The 20585-nt window shown below is 37.8% G+C and overlaps 1 protein-coding gene across 5 annotated transcripts in view; it reads right to left on the reverse strand.

The window, feature by feature from the left end:
- LOC110544702 (solute carrier family 22 member 19-like) overlaps positions 1–16064 on the reverse strand; it is an 89535-nt gene extending 73471 nt beyond the window's left edge. For 3 of the 5 annotated variants that reach the window (XM_060385975.1, XM_060385980.1, XM_060385968.1), the window contains exon 1: positions 15488–16064. In XM_060385975.1, coding sequence (XP_060241958.1) covers positions 15488–15889 — 402 coding nt within the window. In that variant the 5' untranslated portion in view covers positions 15890–16064. The remainder of the gene's footprint in view (positions 1–15487) is intronic. The other 2 variants (XM_060385955.1, XM_060385960.1) reach the window with 2 other exon arrangements.
- Positions 16065–20585: the final 4521 nt, after the last annotated feature.

Here is a 20585-nt window from a genome sequence, read left to right on the forward strand (position 1 = left end):
AGCCTTTTATTGGACTTACAGGGGTAAATGTTGGTATAATGTTCTTTTAAAATGTATACACTTTACCCTTATTCATTCAAATGCTGACTTCTCCCCTCCCCACTCTCTGGTTTTAATCCGGATATTGCATTGTGATACTCATTCTAAGCATCCTGTCTGAACTCTTGTGTAAACAGGCCAAAATAAAGCAACTAGACACAATGTTGAGGGGGGAGGAACCAGAGGACAGGAAAGAGGGGGGAGCTAGAGGGCAGGAAATGAATGGGAGGAGAAGGGGTGAAAAGAGAAATGGGAGAGAGAGCTGGAGGAAAGATCTTGGAAATACATGGAGATGGACTGGACATAATATTTCACAAAAAGCAAGTATATGTGGGAAATCTATTGTTAGGAAACTATAAGGGCTTGGAAGGTTAAGATGGAGTAACGATTGCCCAGCATTGTGTTCTAGGTTAATTAACTAAACCTGGTCTCTGTGTGGTGATTTGGTTATACAGCTGTTTAGGACTAATAGCAGCTTTACCAGAAGATAATTAATAGTAAATATTATTAGTATCATACAGTTTCAACTGTATGATCACCTGTTTCAACTTTGTGTAAACATGACAAAATAAAACAACCAGCCACAATGTTGAGTAATAGAGAGGAAGTAGTAGGTGGGAGAAGGGAAGAGCCAGAAGACAGGAAAGAGTGGGAGGAAAAGGGCAGGCGAGAGCTGGGAGAACAGAACTGAGAGAGAGAACTTGGAACAATGTGGAGAGATGGACTGGACCTAATATATCACTAAAAGCAACTATAATGTGAGTAATCTAAATGTTATGAAACTATGAGGGCTTGGAGGTGTAGGCTGGACTAACTATTGCCCAGCATTGTGTGCTAGGTTCATTAAATAAATCCCAGTCTCTGTGTGGTGATTTGGGTATACAGCTGTTTAGGATTAACAGCAGTATTAATAAAAAATAAACCAATACTAAATATTAGTTGTGACTTACAACATGTAAGCATAACCAATAGACTACAAAAAATGCAAGAAAGAATCTCAGGTGTGGAAGATACAATGGAAGAAATCAATGTATCCATCAAAGAAAATGTTAAATCTAAAAAGTTTCTGACACAGACTGTCCAAGAAATCATAAAACCTAAGAATAATAGGAATAGAGGAAAAAGAAGATTCCTCCACCAAGGCCCAGAAACCATTTTCAACAAAATCATAGAGAGAATTTAGGAAAACAAGAGCCCTAGAGAGCACCCAATAAATTAGACCAGAAGAGAAAATCCTCCCACCACATAATAATCAAAACAGTAAGTATACAGAACAAAGAAAAAAATACTAAAAGCTGCAAGGGAAAAAGGCCAAGTAACATATAATGGCAAACCCATCAGATTCACACCTGACTGCTCAACAGAGAAGAGTATGAAAGCCAGAAGGGCCTGGACAGACATCCTGAAGAGATGTCAGCCCAGATTACTATACTCAGAAAAACTCTCAGTCCTCATAGATGGAGAAAACAAGATAATCAGTGACCAAAACAAATTTTAACAATACCTACACACAAATCCAGCATTATAGAAGATACTAGAAAAAAATATAATCCAAGAAAACTAACTACTTTCAAGAAAACACAGGAAATAAATAACCTCACTACTGCAAAACAAAAAGTAGCCAAGCACACGAACACACTACAACAGCCAACATCAAAATCAAAGGATCTAACAGCTACTGGTTGTTAATCTCTCTCCACATCAGTGGACTCAACTCTACAATGAAAAGATTCAGACTAACAGAATGGAGTCATAAACAAGACCCAACAATCTTTTGGATACAAAAAACATACTTAAGTCACCAAGATAGACATTCCCTTAGAGTAAGGGCTGGGAGACGGTTTTCCAAGCAAATGGACCCAAGAAGCAAGCAGGAGTAGCCATTCTAATATCTAATAAAATAGACTTTGTACCAAAATTAGAAAAAAAATGGGGAAGGACACTTCATACTCATTAAGGGAAAATTCCACCAGGAAGACATTGCAATCCTGATCATCTATGCCCAAAATACAAGTTCACCCACATTTGTAAAAAAATGTTAGTAAAACTCAAACCACACATACATCACCACACATTAATAGTGGGAGACCTCAACACTCCACTCTCACCAAAGGACAGGTCAACAAAACAGAAATTTAAACAAAGAAATATTATCTCTAACAGATATCATGAATCAAATGGACCTAACAGACATCTACAGAACCTTACACCTAAACACAAAAGAATTTACCTTCTTCTCAGCACCTCCTGGAACCTTCACCAAAATAGACCATATGGTTGGTCATAAAGCAAGCCTCAACAGATACAAGAAGATTGAAATAATCCCTTGTATGCTATCTGATCATCACGGACTAAATCTGGACCTCAACAACAACAGAAATAGCAAAAAGCCACACACACATAGAATCTGAACAACTTGCTACTAAATGACAGCTGGGCCAGGGAAGAAATAAGGAAAGAAATTAAAGTCTTCCTAGAATTCAATGAAAATGAAGACACAACATACCCAAACTTATGGGACACAATGAAAGGAGTGCAAATAGGAAAGTTTATAGCACTAAGTGCCTACAAGAAGAAGTTCAAAATATCTCATTCAAGCAACTAAATGACTCACCTAAAAGCCCTAGAAAAAAAAGAAGCAGATGCACCTAAAAGGAGTAGATGGCTGGAAATAATCAAACTCAGGGCTGAAATCAATCAATTAGAAACAAAGAAAACAATTCAAAGAATCAATGAAACCAAGAGCTGGTTCTTTGAGAAAATCAACAAGATAGACAAACCTATAGCCAAACTTCCTAGAAGCCAGAAAGACACTATTCAAATCAACAAAATCAGAAATGGAAAGGGGGACATAACAACAGACACTGAGGAAATCCAGAAAATCATTAGCACTTACTTGAAAAGACTATACGCCACAAAATTTGAAAATTTAAATGAAATGGATGATTTTTTTGATTGAGTCCACTTGCCAAAGCTGAATGAAGGCCAAGTAAATCATTTAAATAGTCCTATATCCCCTAAGGAAAAAGAAGCATTCAACAAAAGTCTCCCATGGGAAAAAAGTAGACTGAACCAAGGACCCAACAAAGAAAGAGAATTTCAGGCCAATCTCCCTTATGAACATTGATGTACAATACTCAACAAAATACTTGTAATACTCAACCATATACAAGAACACATGAAATATATCATTCATTATGACCAAGTAGTCTTCAACCAAGGCATGCAGGGGTGGTCCAATATTTGGAAATCCATCAATATGATCCGCCATATAAACAAACTGAAAGAAAAAAAATAACTTGAAAATCTCCTTAGATCATAAAAAATTATGTGACAAAATCCAGCATCCATTCATGTTTAAAGTCTTGGAGAGATCAGGGATACAAGGCACATACGTAAACATAGTAAAGGTGATATACAGCAAGTCTATAGCCAATATCAAACTCAGTAGAGAGAAACTTAAATCAATCCCACTGAAATCAGGGACAAGGCAAGGCTGCCCACTCTCTCCATATCTCTTCAACATAGTTCTGGAAGTCCTTGCTAGAGCAATAAGACAATTAAAGGAGATCAAGGGGATACAAATTGGAAAGTAAGAATTCAAATTATCACTATTTGCAGATGATATGATAGTATACCTGAGTGACCCCAAAAATTCTACCAAGGAACTCCTACAACTCATAAACACCTTCAGCAAAGTGGCTGGATACAAAATTAACTCACAAAATCAGTAGCTCTCTTGTATACAAAAGACAAAAGGGCTGAGAAAGAAATTAGAGTAACAACACCCTTCACAATAGCCACAAAAGACATAAAATATCTGGTGTGACCCTAACCAAGCAAGTCAAAGACTTGTATGAAAAAAATTTTCCATTCTCTGAAGAAAGAATTAAAGAAGATATCAGAAGATGGAAAGATATCAGATGCTCATGTCTTGGCAGGATTAACATAGTAAAAATGGCCATCTTACCAAAAGCAATCTACAGATTCAATGCAATTCCCATCAAATTACCAACACAAATTTTACAGACCGTGAAAGAATTCTCACCTTCATATGGAACAAGAAGAAACCCAGAATTGCTAAAACAATCCTCTACAGTAATAGACCTTCAGGAGGTATCTCCATCCCTGATTTCAAGCTGTACTATAGAGTAACAATACTAAAAACTGCATGGTACTGGCATAGAAAGAGACTGGGAGTCCCAGTCAAAAGAAAAAAAAAAAAACACCAGGAAGAAAGGCAGTGGGACTAGCCACGGGTCATCCAGTCTTTACCTTGAAAAAGTCTCACAGACCTGTGGGTACGAGCCACCATCACTGAACTGGGCCCAAGCCAGGAGCACAGAGAGTTGTTGGGCACCCAGCTCTCTGGCGCAGACAGAGCTGTGCACCCCAGGGCAACAGAGACTGGGAGTCCTTGTTGGGAGTAAACCCCACAGGGAAGGAAAGAAACAGGGGCCTGAATTAGGTCATCCAGTATATCCCTGGGAAAGGTGCCTCAGACTAGCAGGCTGGTGTAAGCACTGCCAGCCCAGAGACCTGCTTTGTACCAACTATTCCTCACAGACAAAACTGTGCATCCCAGGACACAGAGACTTAGAGTCACTGTCGGGAGAAATCCTCACAGGGAACGAAGCAAAGGGGACTGGCTTAGGCCACCCAGTATATCCCTGGAAAAGGCCCTGCAGACTGGTCCAACCCAGGGACCTGCTGTGCACCAGATAGCCTGCTGTTACCAGGAGAGTGGTACTCAGCTGCCACAGATTAACGTTTGGGTACTGAGACACAGAGCCCCAAAATCAGACCTACAAAAGCCTGGGATCCCCGAGATCAACCCCCAGATACTGCTCTAAGGGGCAACCAGTTATCCCTAACAAAACCGACCAAACCAAGAGACACACAGTTTACAGCAGCAGCTCACTAAATTTACAGCAAGAAACCCAGAAGCAGGGCAGCTGCCTCCAGGACTTCTCCGTGTGAGAGGAGAGCTCTCTTGACTAACAAGGACCAGAGTTACCACGCAGGTCTCTATGGCTGAGGTGAGCTGTGGCAACTCCTGAAAAACACCAGCTGTACAGTGACTATACCCAAAAAGCTGAGGAGGCTTCCTTCAGGAAAAACCATCTTCCTGCCAAGGGGATTCTCTCCACCACACGACTCCAGGAAACACCAGAAAATAACACCCAACACCTAAGATAGCCCAATGGGTAGATGCCAGCATAAAAGCTCAACCAACAAAAGACAAAGCAATATGACATCTCCAGAACTCAGTTATCCAGGGGCAAGTAGCCCTGGACACCCCAGAATAAATGAAATTCAAGAAGATGACCTAATATCTACGCTCATGAAGTGGATAACAGAAGAAACAAAAAAAAATGTGTAAAGACCTAGAGGAAGATAAACTCAAAAAGAATATGGCCATCTGTAAAGAAATAGAAAAAGATAAAAACAAGCAGACTATGGCCACCTGTAAAGAAATAGAAGAAGGTAAAGAAAAACAGATTATGGCCATCCATGAAGAAATACAGGAAGTTGCAGCCAAACAGTTTGTGGCCTTTAGAAAGGAAATACTTAAATCACTGAAAGAAATAAAAGAAACAGAAGATTGCTCAAACAAACAGCTGAAGGAATTGAAGGAAAAACAGGAAAATACAGTCAGACAGGTGAAGATAATCAACAAAATGGCTCAAGACCTGAAGATAGAATTGGAAAAATTAAAGAAAACACAAATGGAGGAAATTGTGGAGAGAAAGAACTTAGGGAAGAGAGCAGAAACTACAGAGGTAAGCATAACCAATAGACTACAAGAGATGGAAGAAAGAATCTCAGGTGTGGAAGATACAATGGAAGAAATCGATGTATCTGTCAAAGAAAATGTTAAATCTAAAAAATTCCTGACACAGACCGTCCAAGAAAACCAAGACAACATAAAGACAAACCCTAAGAATAATAGAGGAAAAAGAAGATTCCCTCCTCCAAGGCCCAGAAAATATTTTCAACAGAATCATTGAAGAAAATTTTCCCAACTTAAAGGAGAAGCCAAATAGAATAAAAGAGGCCTACAGAATAACCAATAAATTAGAGCAGAAAAGAAAATCCTCCTGCTACATAATGATCAAAACCATAAGTATACAGAACAAAGAAAAAATACTAAAAGCTGCAAGGGAAAAAGGCCAAGTAACATATAATGGCAAACCCATTAGAATCACAAATGACTGTTCAACAGGGACTATGAAAGCCAGAAGGGCCTGGACAGATATCATGCAGACCCTAAGAGAACACAAATGTCAGCCTAGGTTACTATACCCAGCAAAACTCTCAATCCTCATAGACTGAGAAACAAAATATTCAATGACAAAAACAAATTTCAACAATACCTACAAACAAATCCAGCGTTACAGAAGACACTAGAAGGGAAAATACAACCCAGGAAAACTATCTACTTTCAAGGAAACACAGGAAATAATTAACCTCACTACAGTAAAACAATAAGCACCCAAGCACACAACCTTATGAGCACAGCCGACATCAATATCAATGGATCTAATAGCTACTGGTCATTAATCTGAAGTACAGATTCCAGGAACAAACAGCAAAGGTTACAGATAAGCAGATGGCTAGAGGTTCCTTTAAGAACATATCCAACAAAAATCAGGACATGGCTTCACTAACAACCCCCAAAATCAATGGCTATTTTCATTCATCGAAAACACAGGAAAAATAATTTTAAAAGTATGCTTATCCAGTTATTAGAGGCACATAAAGAGGTAACGGACAAATCTCTCAAATAAATAGCCACACAAATGGAGGCAAGTAAAGAGGAAATCGTGGGGTCTAGAAAAGATCATTCTGTGTGAAATATCCGAGAAGGAGAAAGACAAACACGGTATATACTCACTTATATAGACCTACGAGATATGATAAACATAATGAAATCTATACACCTAAAAAAGATAATCAAGAGAGCAGACATGGGGTAAGATGATCAATCCTCGTTTAGAAAGACAGATGGAATGTGCATTGAACGTATGACAGGAGCCTACTGAGGGCATTAGTTCTTACTACAAAAGCCTAAATGTCATAAAATTTGAAAGATCTAAATGAAATGGACATTTTCCTTGATAGATTCCATTGACCAAAACTAAATCAGGATCAGATAGAAAGACTGAATAGTCCCATATTCCCTAAGAAAACAGAAGCAGTCATCAAAAGTCTCCCTTAAAAAAAAAAAAAAAGGCCAGGGCCAGATGGTTTCAGTGCAGAATCCTACCGGACCTTCAGAGATGAGCTAACTCCAATTCTGTTAAAAATATTCCACAAAAGAGAAACAGGAGGAAAATTACCAAGGTCTTTCTAAGAAGCCACAGTCACCTTAATAACTAAACCAAAAAAAGACCCAAGAAAAAAAAAAGAGAACTTCAGATCTATCCTTCTTATGAACATTCTTATGAACTCAATAAAATACTTGCAAACTGAATCCAAGAACACATAAAAGTTATTAACCACCATGATCAAGTAGGCATACAGGGTGGTGCAACATACAGGAATCCATCAATATAATCCACAATATAAACAAACTGAAGGAGAAAAACACATGATCATCTCCTTAGATGCTGAAAAAGCATTTGACAAAATCCAACACCGATTCATATTTAAAGTCTTGGAGGGATCAGGAATAAAAGGCACTTACCTAAACATAGAAAAGACAATATACAGCAAGCCTATAGCCAACATCAAACTAAACGGAGAGAACTTGAATCAATCCCACTGAAATCAGGGACAAGGCAAGGCTGCCCACACTCTCCATATCTTTTCATCATAGTACTTAAAGTCCTAGCTAGAACAGTAAGATAACTAATGGAGATCAAGGAGATAAAAATTGGAAAGGAAGAAGTCAAAGTGTCACTATTCGCAGATGATATAATAGTATACATGATCGACCTCAAAATGCAACCAGGGAACTCGTTCAGCTGATAAACACATTCAGCAAAATGGCTGGATTCAAAATTAACTCAAAAAACCAGTAGCCCTCTTGTATATGAAAGACAAAAGTGCCGAGAGAGAAATTAGGGAACAACACTCTTTACAATAGCCACAAATAATATAACGTTACTTGGTGTGACTCTAATCAAGCAAATGAAAGACCTGTTCAAAAAAATTTTTTGATGTCTCTGAAGAAAAAAATTAGATAGAAGGTGGAAAGATCTCCCATGCTCATGGATCGGTAGGATTAACATAGTGAAAATGGCTAACCTGACAAAAGCAATCGATAGAGTCAATGTAATTCCCATTAAAATTCCAACAAAATTCTTTATAAAATTTGAAAGAACAATTCTAAATTTTGTATGGAAAAACAAAAGACCCAGAATAGATAAAACAATCCTATACAATAGAATAACTTATGGAGGTTTCTCCATCTCTAACCTCAACCTGTACTACAGAGCAATAGTAATAGGAACTGCATGGTACTGGCATAGAAATAGAAAGATTGATCAAAGGAATCAAATAGAAAACCCACACATAAAGCACATACCTATATATACTTGATTTTTCACAAAGAAGCCAAAACCATTCAATGGAAAAAAAAAAAGACAGCATTTTCAATAAATGGTGCTTGCCTAACTGGATGTCCTACATGTAGAAATATGCAAATAAATCCATACTTATCATCCTGCACAAAACTAAGGTCCAAGTGGATTGAAGACCTCAATATAAAACCAAACACACTAAATGTGTTAGAAGAAAAGTGGTTAAAAGCCTTGAACTCACTAGCAAAGGAGACAACTTCCTCAACAGAACACCAAGGGCAAAGGCTCTAAAATCAACAATCAATAAGTGGGACCTCATGAAACTGAAAAGCTTCTGTAAAGCAAAGGACATTGTCTTCAGGACAAAATAACAGCCTACAGACTGGGAAAGGATCTTCACTAACCTTATATCTGACAGAGGGCTAATGTCCAGAATATATAAAGAACTCAAGAAGTTATAAAGCAATTATTCAAGTAAACCAACTAAAAATGGGTTATAGAGCTAAACAGAGAATTCTTTGTAGAGAAATATCTAATGGCAGAGAAATACTTAAAGAAATCCTCAAAGTCCTTAGTCATCAGGGAGATACAAATCAAAACAACCCTGAGATTTTTACCTTATATTCATCAGAATGTCTAAGATAAAAAACTCAAGTGAAAACACATGCTGGAGAGGATGTGTGGAAAGGGGAACCCTACTCCATTGCTGGTGGGAATGTAAACATATGCAACCAATTTCAAAATTAACCTGTCCCTTTCCCAGGTAGCACTTCCTCAAGATACAGCTATACCACTCCTAGGCATATATCCAAAAGATGTTCATGTACACAACAAGGATATTTGCTCAAGTTGTTTGTAGCCGCTTCATTTGCAATTGGCTGAAGCTGGAAATATTCCTCAAGGGAGGAATGGATAAAGAACTTCCATTTACATAATGGAATACTACTCAGTAATTAAAAACAAGGAAATCATGAAATTTGCAGGCAAATGGTGAGATCTAGGAATGATTATCGTGAGTGAGGTATCTCAGAAGCAGAAAAACACACATGGTATATCCTTACTTATAAGTGGATATTAGACATATAATATAGGATAAATATACTAAAATCTGTACACCTAAAGAAGCTAACCAAGAAGGAGCACCCTGACTAGTAAGATGATCAATCCTCCCTCAGGAAGGCAAACTGGACATTGGAAGAAGGAAAAAAAAAGAAAACAGGACAGGAGCCTACCACAGAGGGCCTCTGAAAGACTCTACCCAGCTGTATGTCAAAGGAGATGTTCAGGTTCATAACCAACTTTGGGCAGAGTGAACAGAATCTTAGGAAAGAAAGGGGACAGAGAAAGACCTGGAAGGGACAGGAGCTCCACAAGGAGAGCAATGGAACCAAAAATCTGGGCCCAGGAGTGTTGCCAGAGACTGATACCCCAACCGAAGACCATGCATGGAGATATCTTAGAACCTCCCCCCTCAAATGTAGCCCAGTGCAGCTCAGTAACCTAGTGGGTTTCCTTGTAAATGGAACAGAGGCTGTCTCCAACATGAACTCAGTAGCTGGCTCTTTGAGCATCTCCCCCTGACTGGGGAGCAGCAGATAGAGGAGGACCTTCCCTATCAGTGGACTTGGATAAGAGCATGGAAGGCAATGAGGGAGGAGGGTGGGAATAGGAGGGAATGTGGGAGGGGGCTACATCCTGGATACAAAGTGAATAAATTATAATTAGCCAATGTAGCTCATGTCTTAGTTGTACATAAAGGAATTAATGCTCAACTAAAAGGAAGCTTGATGGTGTTCAATCAGAGGATTGACCTCTTGCAGGAGCAAATTGATACCCTATGGCAAATCGCTCAACCAGGCTGTCAATGAAAGTATGCTGGACTTTGTGTCACTAGAATACAACATGAGAATTTTTCCTGTGCTGCAAATCTGTCTAAACAATTGTCGAGCTATATTTTAGGTAATTGGACTGGAGAATTCGATACTACGATGGAGCAGCTGAGAGTGGCCATTGTCACAGTAAATTCTACCGGAGTGGACGCAGGACTAGCCACAGGATTATCAACATGGATTGCTGCAGCCATGAATCATCTGAAGGAATGAGCGGGCATGGGAGTGTTAGCAGGCCTTCTGGTGTTGGTCTCCTTGGTTTGCCTGTGGTATATATGCAAGATTAGAGTCTCACAACAGTGTGATGCAGCCATGATCATTCAGGCCTTTACTGCCATTGAAGCAAGACATTCTCCCCAAGCATGGTTGGATACCATAAAAAGCTAAAATGATACGCTCAGGATGCGAGGCTAAGCACTGCACTCAGGGTCAGCAACTTTCGACCCAGAGAAGAGCATGTCTGATTGCATGCGGGTTGATGTCCCAGGTCCCGCCTCTGACAAAAAGGTATCGGACGGGTCTGATGCTCTTTGGGTGGATGACACCTAAATGAGCATCTGTACAAAGTCCCAATTTATTTCTAATATCAGAGATCAGACCTCTACTCTTGCCTGATGCGTCTAAAACAAAAAGGGGGAACTGTAGAGAGCTGCGGAATGCTATGCCTTAAAGATGGAGCTGGTTTCCGCCTTCCACCTTCCCGATGGTGAGTGCTCTCTGTCACGAACAACTCCACATTTGGCTAAGGCTGAGGATCTGGCTTGCTTCCATGTATGTGGACCTATCTGCATTGCCCCCGTGGCACGCCTGGGTTGGCTACCCAGAGGCTATTTAAGCTGTGGGCTGGCTTTCCCCGGGGTCCGAGGATTGTTCAATGTTCCTGAATAAACTGCATTGAAAAAAAAAACATATTAATTAAGGTCATTCCAAATAGAATACATAGCTGGTTTTAACTGATCTGTAGTTTTTTTTCAAAATGTTTCTATAATAAAGAATAAATAATTTTCTGGAGAAAAGCAAAAAAAAAAACAAAAACGAAAAGAAATGCAGATCCTGTTTAGTCTTGTATTGGAACAAGGTCATACAGTGGCTGGTGTGTTCCATTTTACAGTTTGGATAACTGAAATACACACACTATGCCGTAGATTCATATTCAGAATTCCAGTGGGCTTTTGCCTTAAATTCTGGAGAGCATGATCCTATGGTTGCAAATTTCTTAGAGATGGTGAATGTGTTGGAGATGCCCTTGCAAACTGGGGTTGATGGTGCTTCAGCTTGTACATCCATTGGAATTCAACAATGTTTTCGACATTATGACATGAAAACTGTTACAGATATAACTAATAATCCTACAGGTCAAACAATTATGAAAATATCTAACAGTAGTTTTTAAAAGATGGTCATAAAAAGAAGGGAAACACAATATTTCCCAAAAATGATTAACAATGATTTATCTATTAATGAGATAAACACCTGTAAGAAACAGTGGAATTTGGAAAGGACTGCTGAATTAGAACAGCATATAAAGGTCCTAATTCCAAAATGCAGAACAGAGAATGTGTTACGCTGGGAAAGAGATTTTGCATATATTCATATAGGAGAAGAGAAATTATGGGTTCCATCAAAACTAATAAAAATCAGATATGACAGAGGAAGATCACACAGAAGAAGAGAGAAATCAAGAAGACTAAACAGAAGAGGTAACATAAATTGATGATTCCTTCACATGGGAACAACTGTGAAAATGAGAAATAAAAAATGTCTCCAGCCAGAACTTCAATATTACATGGCCAATAAACATTTGGCTGCAATATCCTCAAAATTTATTATGTCATTCTTTTAACTGGCATAGATGAAATTGATTTACAGTTTCATTCCATCCTGAACATCTCATACATTTATAATTTTAGGACTGTATAATACCTGTGAGAAATTATATGTTTGTAAAACAAAAGGACTGGGCACTGGAGATGCTGGATGAAACCTGACAGAATTCATCCTTCCTGCATGCTGAGACATTGATACATCTGTTCCAGTATCTTGTATGTTCCAGCATTCTGGTTGTTACTGCCTCAACAGCTTCAGTTGCTGGTTCTCATCAAAGCCTGCTCCCATGCAAGCTTTGAAGACTGCTACTAACCTCAATTGGCCCAGTATTTTAGACTGTTTCCAAACAGGACTTCTATTAAATCTGAAATTCCTCAACATTCAAAGACTGGACCACAAATGTTAATGCTTGCTTAATTAAGCATTTTCCCCAATTTCCTTTGGGCCCCTTAACAGGATTTCTGCATATCCAAAAGTCAGCTAAAAAAATTCGTGAGAACAAAGTCCAATTTCTTTTAAAGGGGGGTTGGGTGGGTTTTTGGTTGTTTTCTGTGGCTATGAATGTTTATTGTCATTGGGAGATGGTTATAAGTTGTTAATGATCTTATTCAGAGAGAAAATAAGACTAGGCTATCAGGTATTGCAAGCTAATTGCTAGTTAATCAACTCATAATCATTTTAGACCTTAGTCTAATTTATCACCGCAGTATACATCCTAGGTTTAACAGATAGGTATGACAATATATATAATTGACCTGTCTAAAGGTCAATTATATGAAGATATGTAAGTCTTCAAAAACTTCAGAGACCTGATGTATATGACTTTTAAAAGGTTTTTTTATTATATTCAAGATTCTTTGACAATGAGACAGGACATCTCCTGGCAGCACTCAGCCTATCTCAAAGAAGGTGATGAGCATAAAATAACGTTCATATCAAGATGGCTTCACATGTGGCAAATGAGCCAGCTGGGCAAAAAGAAAATGCCCTTGTTTCACAACAGACAGAATTCGCCTAAAATGGGCAAGCTTAAATGTCGGCTGAGTTGACTGTGGAACTCTGCCAAGACAGGGTAAGCAAGTCCTAAATAGTTCCTGCTTCACATACATGTCTGTCAAATACACTGAGTCGGAAGGCTGAAAATGATGCTCCAACATTATAGAGAGTTTGGGGTGAGTGTTCAGGCAGCAAACTGTCTCTGTCAATTTTTTTATTTTTTGGAAGCTGCTATCACTCACTTCCTATTTCCTCCAGTGTCTAATATCATTCCTTCTCAAGTCTCTGATGGGGTTGAAGACCAAATAGTTATAGTTTCACAATTAAGCTTACATTATTTAAAAATTAAGAAAATGTTTTCACATAGGTAATAACAATAATAAGGATAAAAGTAAATTTACATATAGAACTCTAAACTTATCAAGATAGGATACTCAAATACTTTCTCCTTAGTTTCCAAAGGCACAGGGATTGGACATCGTACGTGTAAATCATACCTAATAGTTTCCATAACTGTTTTATAATTATTATTGTATTGAAAGAAAAGGAGGCTTTGTTGGACTTAAAGGGGGGAAATGTTGGAATAATGTTCTTGGGCAATGAATACAATTTATCCTACTTCATTCAAATGGTGATTTCTCTACCCCACTATGTGGTTTCAATCCTCACATTGCATTGAATAATGTCTCAAGTTTGTGTAAATGTGTCACCATTTGTTCTCTGTATTGTCAACAAAACAACAAGCCAATGCTGAGTAATGGAGAGAATAGGGTGGAACATCCTGGTCCTAAGGGAAGGAGAAAGAAATGAGTAGGAGGAGAGTAAGAGGACAGAGATCTCAGAGGAGAGGACCCAGAACTGTCAGGAGAGATTAACCCAGACTTAAGAAATGACTAAAAGCAGTTTAATATGGGAAATTGGAATAGGAGGAAGCTATGTGGGATGGATGTTTAGGACTGAGTAATTATTGCCCAGCATTGTGCTCTAGGTTAATTAAATAAATCCTAGTGTCTGTGTGGTGATTTGGGTATACAGCTACTTTAAGAACCACTGGTGTTTAACGAAAAGACACATCAATAGTAAATATTAATAATCAACAGGAGGACCCAAAAGAAATATTTCCACCGGCCAGCAGGAAGACATTTAAGAATATGATGCCCCATTTCCAAAAAGTGGAATAAAAGTTTTTTGGTTTTTCAGTTTGTTGTGTATTGTATGGTCTTGGTCACTGAGGAAACATGGTATAGAAGCTTAGGCTCAGGGTTTTTGTGTGTCATCAGAACAATAAAACTCTATCAAAGATATGCTCTTCTATTTTGTCACTTCAATTAATTTCTCACTCAAGCATCTCCATGAAAGATTTGTATAAAGCCTCAAGGAGATTTTTACTGTTGAGTAAGAAAAATTCATACTATAATTTTAAAGGAGAAATTTGAAAGGTTTAATATTTGGGTGAACATAGCTGCTCACAGAAGATCTGGGGTGTTAAGCAGTCATGCCAGTCATATATAATAACTTTGTATTTGGTTAGGGATACTCCACAGTTCTTCCAAACAACTTTGAAAGTATTGCTGTTATTCACCTACTCTCAGTAAATGTTAAGCTCCTACTGTGGAAGACACCACACAGTCTTTTTCAGGACAAAGATATCACTGCAAAAACAAACTACAATCTTTCTCCTTGTTAGCTACCTTTCATAGTGCCAGATGTTGTTATGTAGAATGCTGTTAAGTAAAGACAGCAATGTTCTTATCCAGAACTTATCCCCTTATATTGCAATACCAACCTGCAAGACAACATGGCCATTGGTGCAATAGTTACATAACTGCTATAGGAAAACCAAACATTTCTGGTTATATCTGAAGCTTGCTTCCGAAGAAGAAAGTCAACCTGATAATTGAAAAGCCACTTAGAAGGCCAAGGTTTGGGAGGAGATAGGCCCTCGGATAAAATCTACTGTTCTTATCTTGCTAAATTGTCTTGTTAAATTTCCTTCTATGAACTGATTTTTAATCTGAGGTCATCCCTTAAATGAAAGTACAAGACAAGTACATTTTTATTTATGTTTGAAGTCATTAAAATCATTGAATAAGACTCTTGCACTTAATAAGACAATGACTAAGCTCAAAGCATATATACTATTTGAACTATTGCTGAGTTGTTGTCATCAGTTCACTGACGGGTTGGTATTATATTGAAGCCACTTACCTCAGTCACAATGGTGGAGAGAAAAGTGCTTTGGTCATACACCCAGCCATCCTTACAGGGCTCTGTATCTGGCTCTGTCACATTGAAGAAGGTATCATTAGAATGTAGGAGATGCCACTGTGGTTGAACAAAGCGACGACACTTCTCTGGCCTCAGGTTGGAGTCCAAGGGAATGGAGATTCTCAGGAGGTCATCTTGGCTCAGGATCCTGCTGTCATTGTCAGAGACGTTGCCACTATTTAGGATGGAGACCCAGCATCGATGACCAGGGATCGCTGCAGTGAAGTTTTCCAATAGTACATGAGGTGACAGTATCGTATTGCAGATCAGAAAGAAAGCCATCTGAAGGATTTGAAATCTCCCCATGCCTCCGACCAGATTCAGAAGATCGTGAAAGGCCATAGAGGCTGAATAACTGTCTCCAACGGGAAGCAGAAATACTTATACCTAGGTAAGTATAAACCTTTAAACAAAGTTCTGCTTCACAGAAACACACTATGTAGGGTTGATGTTCGGTTCTTCCTAATGTACTGTTCCTTGCTTACTTCAGACCAGAGTCATAGAACTGGAATCTGTAGGTTGTTGGCATTAGGGAGTGACCTGCTTCCTAGACTAACAAAAAAATACCTGGTAATATATGTATTAATATATTAATATTATATATTAATATAAACATTATATTCATATATTATTATATTATATTATTATATAGCATCATATTATTAATATAATATAATGTTAATATTATATATTAATATTATATTAATATATTGATATATTAATATAATATTAATATATTAATGTAATGATATATTAATATATATATACCGGATTACAAAAAATATATATATATATTTTGTAATCCGGTCTGTTAAATATTTACTTTCTGAGAACCTTTGTGCACCATCCCCCATGGTTAACTCTGGAAAATGATCTGCAAATTCCTTGAAAATGAGCCAGAGTTATTCTGTTCCTCTACATGCAGCTTTTTGTACAATGTAACACACACTGGGAATAACAGTGAATTATTTTTCATTTTGTATTTTTTGCAGGTATTTTGCTTCGTCTTGAATTGGTTCAACACAGTTAATAAAAAGAATCTGGAGGTGATTGCAAATCAGTTATGTTGCAATTCTCCACCTTTGCTACCTGACGTGATTTAGATCACTTTATTCCTACTGTAAACATATGAAAGTTGTTAGAGGCTGGATAAAAACAGGGCCTTAAATGCACATCACTGCAAGTCTCATTTAAAAGTTTGATGATTCAGACAGCAAGTGTGAGGGGCTCTTGTGATCTAATGCAAAATGTGGTTTCATGTAGACATGCAGTAAGCCAAGATAAGTGTTGGAGATTTTGTAGTTCCATGAGTAACAGAGAGGCACATAGAGAGTTACATTTCCTAGTAAGGGGAGCATGGGCAGTCTCTGGCATGAACTCAGTTGTCTTCTCTTTGATAAACATCCCCTGATGAGGTGGTCTTACTAGGCCACAGAGAAAGAGGATACAGACAGTCCTGATGAGACCTGATACGCTAGGAGTTCACTGTATCTTTAGAAATCCATTCATTTCTTTTGTATAAATAATTCTGATAAATTGAATAAATACATGAATAGACTCATACCTTGGTGTATATAGGGCAGTTAAGTGTGGGATATCCTGGCATATTGATGAGAAATATAGTATTAGCTTCACTATACTATGTTGACAAGATGTGTCATTAGTCTATAAATTTACATTTATATTTTCCTCATTAGTTTAATATCTCTGACCTTATTGTTCAAGAAATTCAACTTAGTTTGAGGTTGAATCCTGTTATAAATATAGGGATGGGCCAAACAATACCCTTCAGGTCTGTGGAATTTATGATCTAATATGAATCGTGTCTTCTACATATGATCTTACATTCTCTATTTCCACAATATATTTACCTTAACAAGTTTTTTTTTCTTTAGTATTATATTATTTTTAGCATTTTAGTACCATCATGACCTAAACGGCAAACAGTCATTAACAGGTCCAGGCATACTATTTTGTCTTGTGGATCTTCACTCGATTAGTTGTTATTGTCACTCTTTTCAGGTTAGGGTTAAGGTTACATGATAATTCTGCTTTGTTTTGGACACTAATGTTTTAAATCTTTGCTCTCTCATACAATACATTCCCCAAACAGCTTCCTCTCCCTCCTCTTCTCCAAGTCTCCTCCACCTCCCCTATCCTGCAGATTCACTGTAAGAGTAGGCATAAACCCTCATATTAATGCTGGATGAGGCAACACAGTAATGAACAAAAGTTCTGTGAACAGGTAAACTATTTAGACACCTTCACTCCCATTTTCTAGAGTTCAACAATAACCCCAAGTTAAACAATGATAGCTTGTATGCAAAGGGTCTAGCACAGATCCATGAAGGCTCTGTGGTTGCCACTTCACTCTCTCTATGTCCCTATGAGCCCTGCTAAGTTTATTCTGTGGGCTGTGTTCTTCTGGTGTACTCAACCCTTCTGGCTCCCACATTTCTTTCTCCCCCTCTTATATGGGGTTCCAAGAGCTCTGCCCAATGTTTGGGTGTGGATCTCTGTATCTAATCCCATCTGTACTGGAGGATGCCTCTTTGATTATGATTGGGTTAGGCACTGATATATGTGCAAGGTAAAACACCATTAGGAATCATTTAATTGAATTTGGGAAGGGGGGTTCCTGTCATGTTTATTTCTACTCCAAATCACTGACCTTCTGTATCCTGGCTATCTATTTTTAAATATGTGACATTTTCTGTGGTTGATTATTTTTTCTTTCTGGGGCCTGCATCTGTCTAGAGGTGGTAAAGTTGATCTACTTCTTATTTTGGTGACAAATCTCAGCTTCTTCATTACCCTTTCTTTATGTTGTCTGTCTCTCTGCAATGTTGTCCTCAGCAATAGGGGCTTCCTGTAAAAATATCTGTGAAGTAGTGATATTGAGTCTTTGGGGCATATGTCAAGGAGTGGTTTATCTAGATCATACAATAAATTTATTTTTATCTTTTTGAAAATTCTCCACCCTGATTTCAATAGTGGCTGGAAAGATTGGAAATAAGGGAACAGTAACACTTTCTGTAAAATGTAAAGTGTGTTGTGGTTTGGGGAATATTTACTGTTTAACATAAAACATGTTAGAGTTTCTTCAAAGACTTACTAAGCTGTTGGAAGTCAACGTATCAGATTCAAATTCAATGTATCAAATTTAAATTGGTGTTTGAGTATTTTGAGGAGCGCGTACTGCTGCAGTCCAGCTCCAGCAATGTGCTCAATGACCCAAGGAGGAGATGTGGAGTTGGTAACTAATGTAAAGCAGGCACACACTCCCACACACTTGGTGGATGGAGCAAGGCTCTAACAACTTTCATATAATCATTCCTTAATCATGAATTTCAATTATAAATAATGATTACATGTTTCTTATTTTAAAAAACAATTATTCAAAACCACACACCTGATCACTCAGCTTCCCCTGTGGTTTCTTCCTATAATACATTTATATCATAAATCAATATTATTTAGTACAGATCAACAGAATTTGAACCAGATATTTTTAACAGCCCATTTCTCTTGTACAGACATGTAGCAATTTGAAGTTACAACAAAGAAGATAGATATTGTTATTCTAACTGAAAACAGTTCTTACTCATCTAACACAGCCAACCATTCATCTACTCTTACACTGTTTTCATAGTAAAGTAAATGTATAATTAGAGAACTTTAGGTCAGAGGTCTTTTATTTTTCTTGAGACAACAGAAAAAGATGATTCTATTCTGTCTACGTGTTGCACAGCTCTAAGTCCTCAGGTGAAACAAAGCCCATCAGCAAATTTATAGTTATCAATCCAGGAAAATCAGATATTAAAATGGACATCAAAGCTCAAGCTTCACAGTGGGCTCTGATATATAATTACTACCACAACCAACATCAAAATCAAAGGATCTAACAGCCACTGGTCATTAATCTCTCTCAACATCAATGGACTCAATTCTGCAATAAAAAGACACGGACTAACCAAATGGAGTTGTAAACAAGTCCCAACAATATTCTGCATACAAGAAACACAACTAAGTCACAAAGATAGACATTACCTGAGAGTAAAGGGCTGGAAATCAGTTTTCCAAGCAAATGAACCCAAGAAGCAAGCAGGAGTAGCCATTGTAATATCTGATGAAATAGATTTTCAACCAAAATTAATAAAAAGAGATGGGGAAGGACACTTCATACACATCAAGGAAGAATTCCACCAGGAAGACATCACAATCCTGAACATCTATGCCCCAAATACAAAGGCACACACATTTGTAAAAGAAACATTAATAAAACTTAAAACACACATAGATCCCCAGACGTTAATAGTGGGAGATTTCAACATTCTGCTCTCAACAAAGGACAGGCCAACAAAACAGAAATTAAACAAAGAAACAATATCTCTAACAGATGTCATGAATCAAATGGACCTAACAGACAGCTACAGAACCTTACACCCAAACACAAAAGAATTTATCTTCTCAACACCTCATGGAAACTTCTCCAAATTAGACCATACGGTTGGTCACAAAGCAAGCTTCAACAGATACAACAAGATTGAAATAATCCCTTGTATCCTATCTGATCACCATGCACTAAAACTGGACCTCAACAACAACAGAAATAGCCAAAAGCCTACACACATATGGAAACTAAACAACACACTACTAAATGACAGCTGGGTCAGGGAAGAAATAAAAGAAATTAAAGTCTTCCTAGAATTCAATGAAAATGAAGACACAATATACCCAAACTTATGGGACACAATGAAAGCAGTGATAATAGGAAAGTTCATAGCACTAAAGTGCCTTTAAGAAGAAATTTGAAACATCTCATTCAAGCAACTTAATGGCTCACCTAAAAGCCCTAGAAAAAAAGAAGCAGACTCACCTAAGAGGAGTAGATGGCTGGAAGTAATCAAACTCAGGGCTGAAATCAATGTATTAGAAACAAAGTGAACAATTCAAAGAATCAATGAAACCAAGAGCTGGTTCTTTGAGAAAATCAACAAGATAGACACACACTTAGCCAAACTAACTAAAAAGCAGA

This window comes from Meriones unguiculatus, chromosome 1, assembly GCF_030254825.1.
Source record: "Meriones unguiculatus strain TT.TT164.6M chromosome 1, Bangor_MerUng_6.1, whole genome shotgun sequence".
NCBI lineage: Eukaryota > Metazoa > Chordata > Mammalia > Rodentia > Muridae > Meriones > Meriones unguiculatus.